At 37.7% G+C, this 6935-nt stretch overlaps 1 protein-coding gene across 5 annotated transcripts; it reads right to left on the bottom strand.

Moving 5' to 3' along the window:
• Nucleotides 1-2182: 2182 nt before the first annotated feature.
• LOC120716678 lies at nt 2183-6592 on the bottom strand. 5 transcript variants are annotated; one of them, XM_040004256.1, is made up of 5 exons: nt 6495-6592; nt 6122-6159; nt 5853-5968; nt 3130-3899; nt 2183-3057 (listed from the first exon to the last, which is right to left on the bottom strand). In XM_040004256.1, the coding sequence occupies exons 3-5, from the start codon at nt 5966-5968 to the stop codon at nt 2723-2725; spliced, it is 1221 nt and encodes a 406-aa protein (XP_039860190.1). In that variant the 5' UTR covers nt 6122-6159; nt 6495-6592; the 3' UTR covers nt 2183-2722. The 5 variants fall into 5 exon arrangements, with proteins under 5 accessions (XP_039860190.1, XP_039860189.1, XP_039860188.1 ...); XM_040004255.1 differs by having other exon boundaries at nt 2183-2841; nt 2878-3899; nt 6495-6591; XM_040004254.1 differs by having other exon boundaries at nt 2183-2856; nt 2893-3899; nt 6495-6591.
• Between the last annotated feature and the right edge of the window lie 343 nt (nt 6593-6935).

The following is a 6935-nucleotide window of genomic DNA, read 5'->3' as shown; positions in this document are numbered from 1 at the left end:
TGAACAGATCAAAACACTGACAGAATCCATGGATGGCAGGCTTTTGAGTGTCCTTGCAAAGAAAGGTGGCTATATTGGTCGCTGATTTGTTTTTGTTTTGTTTTTGAATGTCAGAAATGTATATTTGTGAATGTGGAGATGTTATATTGGTTTCACTGGTAAAAATAAATAATTGAAATGGGTATATATTTGTTTTTTGTTAAGTTGCCTAATAATTATGCACAGTAATAGTCACCTGCACACACAGATATCCCCCTAAAATAGCTAAAACTAAAAACTACTTCCAAAAACATTCAGCTTTGATATTAATGAGTTTTTTGGGTTCATTGAGAACATGGTTGTTGTTCAATAATAAAATTATTCCTCAAAAATACAACTTGCCTAATAATTCTGCACTCCCTGTAGTAACTACAGACAATATGTCTAAAAGAAAGGAACAAAGATTGGAGAAGAATTTCAGAAAGCAACAAGGAGCGAGAAAGGGTGTCAGCAAAAGAAGGGACAAATCTACGGTTAGTTAGAAAAGAAGATAAGAGCTCTTTACAGAGAGACTGTCAAGAGAGGCCAAAAAAGAAGACAAAAAGAGAAAATATAGACATTTTTTAAATGGCCTGAAATATCCCATGTTTTTTTTAAAATGTGTTATTTATTTAAATCTTTAATTCATTTTAAAAGCAATGCTGCCTAATTATTAAATCAAGAGCATTTAGACATTGATTCAATTCATTTGAATCACATTGCAGTCTGACTATCCATTTTTACTGATTAGCTGGCCTATTTCACCTGAACAATGTCCATCTAAAAAAAGAAATAAAAAGTGAAACAGTAATGTCAGTACAAACTGTAGTGACTGAGGAGTAATATTTTGAAAAAATAGCTTTAACAGAAAACATGTATAAAATGGCTAAATGTTATATCATCATCATCATCATCAACTTTATTTATAAAGCACTTTAAAACAACCACAGCTGACACAAAGTGCTGTACATTGGAACTGTAAAATTAAATTACATAAGATATAAATAAAACACAAATAAAAGAAGAGTGAAATCATTAATTAAATAACTACTTCAATTAAAAGAGAAACTAAATCTCACTGAGGTTAAAAGCCAAGGAATAAAAGTGGGTTTTAAGACGTGATTTAAAAGTGGACAGTGAAAGGGCCTCTCTAACATGCATGGGCAAATTATTCCATAACTTTGGAGCCACAATAGAGAAGGCCCCGTCCCCTCTGAGCTTCCTCCTGGATCTCGGTACCTCCAGGAGCAGCTGGTCAGCTGACCTGAGAGACCGACAGGGTGTGTGGAGATGAAGAAGCTCAGAGAGGTAAGGCGGGGCAAGACTGTGAAGGCATTTAAAAACAAACATAAGAATTTTAAAATTAACTCTAAAAGACAGAGGCAGCCAGTGCAGAGAGGCTAGCACGGGGGTTATATGGTCTCTTTTTCGAGTTCCTGTTAGGAGTCGTGCAGCCGCATTTTGAACCAGCTGCAGACGTGAGAGCAATGACTGACTGACCCCCACATAAAGTGAGTTACAGTCGTCCAGGCGGGAAGAAATAAAAGCATGGATCACTGTTTCAAGGTGCTGCCTCGAAAGAAAAGATTTTACTCTTGCCAGTCGCCTTAAATGATAAAAACTGGACTTCACCGCTGCTCTAATTTGGTTGTCCAATTTAAAATCACTGTCCAACTTAAAACCAAGGTCAGTAACAACAGATTTAAAATAGACTTCCAGGGATCCTAAAACAACAGAGGAGGACTCACAGGGACCACTGGGTCCAAACACCAACACTTCTGTTTTCTTTTCATTAAAATTTAAAAAGTTTAGAGCCAACCAAGCTTTAATGACATCTAGACATGTCAAGAGAGGTTTTATGGAGATGGAGATGCAATGCACTATTCTGTTCATTGAACACATAACTTTAAATGTTAGTGTGTGAATGTGTGTGTGAATGGGTGGATGACTGGATATGTAAAGCGCTTTGGGGTCCTTAGGGACTAGTAAAGCGCTATATAAATACAGGCCATTTACCATTTACCAAATGTCATGAGTAATAGTTCAGAGAATTTGGTTTCAGGATATACAGAAAGTTCTAGCTTGTGCAGTCCTTTATTTATCAAAGCAAGTCTAATAGTACCATAACACAGGAGTTTCCAAATGATTGACACAGAGACCAGAATGCATGCCAAGCCAAGCTTTAATCAGGAAGAGCAGAACATTAAAGTTTTGATAATGTTTAATCTTTGACTAAATGAAATAGTCAAATCTCTTTAAAGTCCCTGTTTTGTGACTCCAATTCATGATTCAAGACAAAAGTTTCAAGTTGATTGCTCCTACCACAGATCTGTAAGAATGTTTCACAAAAGCTCATTAAATCAGTAAAAGGTTGTAAAATTCTTAAAGTGGACATATTCTTTAAATTTCTAGTGTCATGTTTCTTTTTATTATTTTCAAATGTATTTTATTCTTTTTTTAAACCAACATTTTCTGGCAGCTCCTTGAAGGTTTAAACAGCAGGTCACATGGGACATAATCATATTAACTCACTGACAAGTTCGAAAGAAAGTTATTTTGTTTATAAAGGCCAAAAAATGAGATTTATGCTAGCATAAAAAACAACAACTAAATCTATGAAAAGGAAAAATAATGCAGTTTCTCAGAGGATCTTCCCAGCTTCACTGGGTTACTTGTCAGAGTTTAAGGCTATGACAGACCTGTTTTACCTTAACCATGCCATCCCCCATTTCCCTCTACGTTTACCACCTCTTCTACTCTTGTTGCGTCCTTTGCGTTTGCTTCCTCTTCTGCCTTTGCCCTGTTTTCTGCCTTGCTTGCTTCCTTTTCTACGTCGGCCTCCTCGTCTAAGCTTGCTGCCTTTTCCACGTCGGCCTCCTCGTCTAAGCTTGCTTCCTTTTCCACGTCGGCCTCCTCGTCTAAGCTTGCTTCCTTTTCTACGTCTGCCTCCTCGTCTAAGCTTGCTGCCTTTTCCACGTCGGCCTCCTCGTCTAAGCTTGCTGCCTTTTCTACGTCTGCCTCCTCGTCTAAGCTTGCTTCCTTTTTTACGTCGGCCTCCTCGTCTAAGCTTGCTGCCTTTTCTACGTCTACCTTCTCCTCTAAGCTTGCTTCGTTTTTTACATCGACCTCCTCCTCTAAGCTTGCTGCCTCCCCTGCGTTTGAAGCTTCCTCTTTGATTTCCTTTGCACTTGCTTATTTGACCCTCTTTTCCCCTACCTGAGCCTGGAGGTATCCCACTGCCTATGTCAGTGCCTATGTCAGTCCCTATACCCGTGCCTATGTCATTGCCTATGTCATTGAATAGACCAGTGTCAAGGCCTGGTTTAGGTGTTTCTACATCTGTACCTTGTTCTTGACTTGACAGGGCTGGGTTTGCAACACATGTGGGTGTAACATCTCCCCCAGAGGAGCATCTTGTGCACTGAAAAGCATCATCTCCAGGTGCATAACAACGATATATGTTGTTAAGCCCAAGTTTGGTAATCTCAAGATGCTTAAATGATTGAGTCAGCTGAGATGTGTCTGAAGCAGGAACATCAACTACATTAGAAAAAACAAACGCATAACCGCTCCAGTTATTAGTGATATCACTAATGTTCAAAGTGATACCTTTGTCATTTGAAATTGGAGAGTTTTCAGAGTAGATGACGAGAACGTTACCCTCACTACTTTTTATGAATGGTTGTATGTTATGAAGAACATGTGATAGTGCCTGTGACTGTGTCGCTGCCACCACCCTGGTGCCTTTGTACACTTGGTCCTGTGAAATGGCTCCTCTCACGCTGTCTGCTGGGTCATTCTGAAGGACTTCTTGGAGACTGCTTGGATCTTGATTCTGTGGGATGTTCAAAGCCACGCTGAAGGAATCACCTAGTTCATACCTGCCAAAAATATAATATAATAAGTATAAACTGCACACTAAATTTGGACTACCAGTGATGATCTGGGCTTTGTCAGTGAGTTGTAAAAGTATATTTTGCATTGAGTGTCTCGAGGGTACCAGGGAAAAAGAAAAAAAAAAGAGCCATAAATGCCTCACACAGATGATTAAAATGTATTTTATGGGACACTAATGGGACACTAGACATGACAAGCAATCCTCTGCATCAAATTCTTTTTTTTCTCTTTTTTTTAAAGTTCCATATTAAAAAACAAGTTCATTTTATGGTACATTTTATTCTAATGAATAACAAAAGACCCTGAGCAACCTCGGAGTCCAATTATTGATCTACTATATATAACCTGAGGCATAGCTGGACTGGCCATCGGGCATACCGGGCATTTGCCCGGTGGGCCGATGGTGATTTTTAGTTTTCTTTACGCTGTCAGCTGCCTCTTCTTCTCTCATTCTCTCCCCCTCCCTCTCCTGTTGCTACTTCAATCATGAAACGGATCAATGATCAGCTGATCGGTATTTCAGGTGCAAGTCCCGTCTCTCTTGTTTGTTTATCGCCCACTTTGCGCCAGAAAGAAGAAACCAGCGGATGTAGCGCTAAACAGCAGCACGTTTAAGCTTGATCAGCTGTTGTTTGAATTTATTTAATATTACCTTCTAGTATCAGCTGATGTTTGCTGGAGCCACAGCTGTAAAGCTGCTGGTCATGATATCGGTTTGGATATGTGGTGAGAGGGAAACATGAAGATGAAACCAGGAGATGTCCTTACTGAATCATCAGAGCTGAACAGGTGATGGAGAAACAGGTTTACCTTTTAGGTGACATGAATGAGTTGAAGTTATGAACTGTTTCTGAGAGACAAATAACACCAGGATCCTTTTCTAAGTAGCTGACAGCTGGTAACTGTGCAGGGGCGGGTCTAGCAAAGTTTTGCCAGGGGGCAGGTAGGGCATTAACAGGGAGAGGGGGGCACAAAGAAATACTTTTCTTTCTTATTCTCAGTTAAAATGTCTCGCTTTTAAAAAATAATTATCTGAATCTTAAAACCAAAGTTTTTATCTGATATAAAATGTATAGAAATCATACATATACCAACAAGACAGCGTACATCACTGTTACAACGGCGTTTGTTTTCATTCAAAGGTTTCATGGCTTTACCTATAATACCTGGTGGGCCGGTGTCTAGTCAAAATGCCCGGGATGATTTTTTTGTCTCAGTCCAGCCCTGGCCTCAGGTCAATCAGGTCTCACACTCACAATCCAAAACTCATAAACAGCTTCTTCCAAAGGATAGTTCGTACTGTTAACAATCCACCCCTGCCCACCCAGATCACCAGTCTGAGTAACCCTCATCACTCAGGCCACTCACACGGACTGTATTCAGACCAAATCTTACTTTGCACTACTTACAAGCACTTTGCAATTATTTTATTCTCCAAAGTTATTTTTGTATTTATGTCTCTTGTTTGCTATTTATTCCTGCTGTCTAATAATTAGATGTTATTCCTCCACACTTGACATGGAGCACCCATAATTTTGTTGTAGGTGTACATTGTATTCTATATATACACTATTACTATAGATTTTCATTAATAATTACTTACTACTATTACTATTAATAATAATAATAGTGATATCATTATTAAACTAAAACATACTATTGCAAATTAATAAATAATAATAATAATAATAATAATAATCTTTTATTAGGATTTAAAGCTCATTATAATCACTTTAAACAACAGAAAAACTGCAGTGTAAAATAAAGTCACATACTTTGTATTACAACTATACATGAAATAAAGGCTGAAGTCAGAGAGAGATGTCTTGCCTTCAGGTGACTCAACACATCGATAATAGCACAAGCAGATTAGAAGAGCAGTGATTAGATATAATATCACACATAAAAACCCCAAAACCCCACTTTTGTCAACTCACTTGTTCTTGACAGCTGCTACAATGTCCGTGAGCCAGTCCTGGTTTACAGCAGCCAAAATGTTTGGAGGAGACAGGAAGAAGGCTGGCACCATCACCAGCCAGCACAGGCCAGCCATCTAATCAGATCAGATTTAACAACACAGTGGTTTTCACAAACAAAACTGTTGTGTCTTAACCAATAAACTATAACAATCATAACAATTAAACCAAGTGAATGTTTTAAGGAAACAACACAAACATTGAACATGATATCGAGATGCCTCACTTACCTTCACATGTGTTGCCAGCTACTTCTTGTTATAATCCCCTGTTGAAATAACACAAATAGACCTTTTTATGTAGATCAATAGTTAGTTTATAAAGTAATTCATCAGTTTACAGAACAATCAGTTTGCAATACTTGACAAACAGTTTTTTATGCAGAAATGCAAAGCATACAAGCTTTCAACTTTTCATTGATGGTGTTTATCACATTTTTATTCCGATTTTGCACTTTCTTTGAAATTTTGTTTCATAAAAATATTAATCAAGGAAATTACCAACAGGTGACAAAAACAGACAATGACAAAAAGTAGTTGAACAGCTTGATTTTTACCAGCAAAAATTTAAAAAATCTAAAAGCAAAAAACTTTATTGCTTTACCTTTTTTGGAAAAAGAGACGATGTCAATACCTCCTGGTCAATTTCAAGTGTGTAAAAGGGAGATGCTAAAAACGTAGACACAGTACCGGGGAAGTTTTGGTTTTTTATAGAGAACAAAGTGACCACCCCCGGTAGGCACACCATAACCATATTTGAACATGTCTGTAGAAAACTATGAAATCAGTATGTGATAATAGATAGAAAAAAAATTGCTTTTTTATTTGTCATCTTCATTTTGGAGGAGAAAAAAATAACAGAAAGAAAGAAATTCAACTAAAGAGGAAGAAAACATTTAGGTTTTTGACCACATCATGACTAAGATGTTTTTGCAGAGATGCAGAGAACAATGCACAGAAAACAGAGATAAAGATAATAGCTAAACTAAAAGCTGGAAAAGAAGCTATGGACATGCGAGGTGTTATTGCAGTTACAGTGCATAAT

This window comes from Simochromis diagramma, unplaced genomic scaffold, assembly GCF_900408965.1.
Source record: "Simochromis diagramma unplaced genomic scaffold, fSimDia1.1 OVJJ01000565.1, whole genome shotgun sequence".
In the NCBI taxonomy this organism is placed as follows: domain Eukaryota; kingdom Metazoa; phylum Chordata; class Actinopteri; order Cichliformes; family Cichlidae; genus Simochromis; species Simochromis diagramma.
This window is presented reverse-complemented; position numbering and strand designations above follow the sequence as displayed.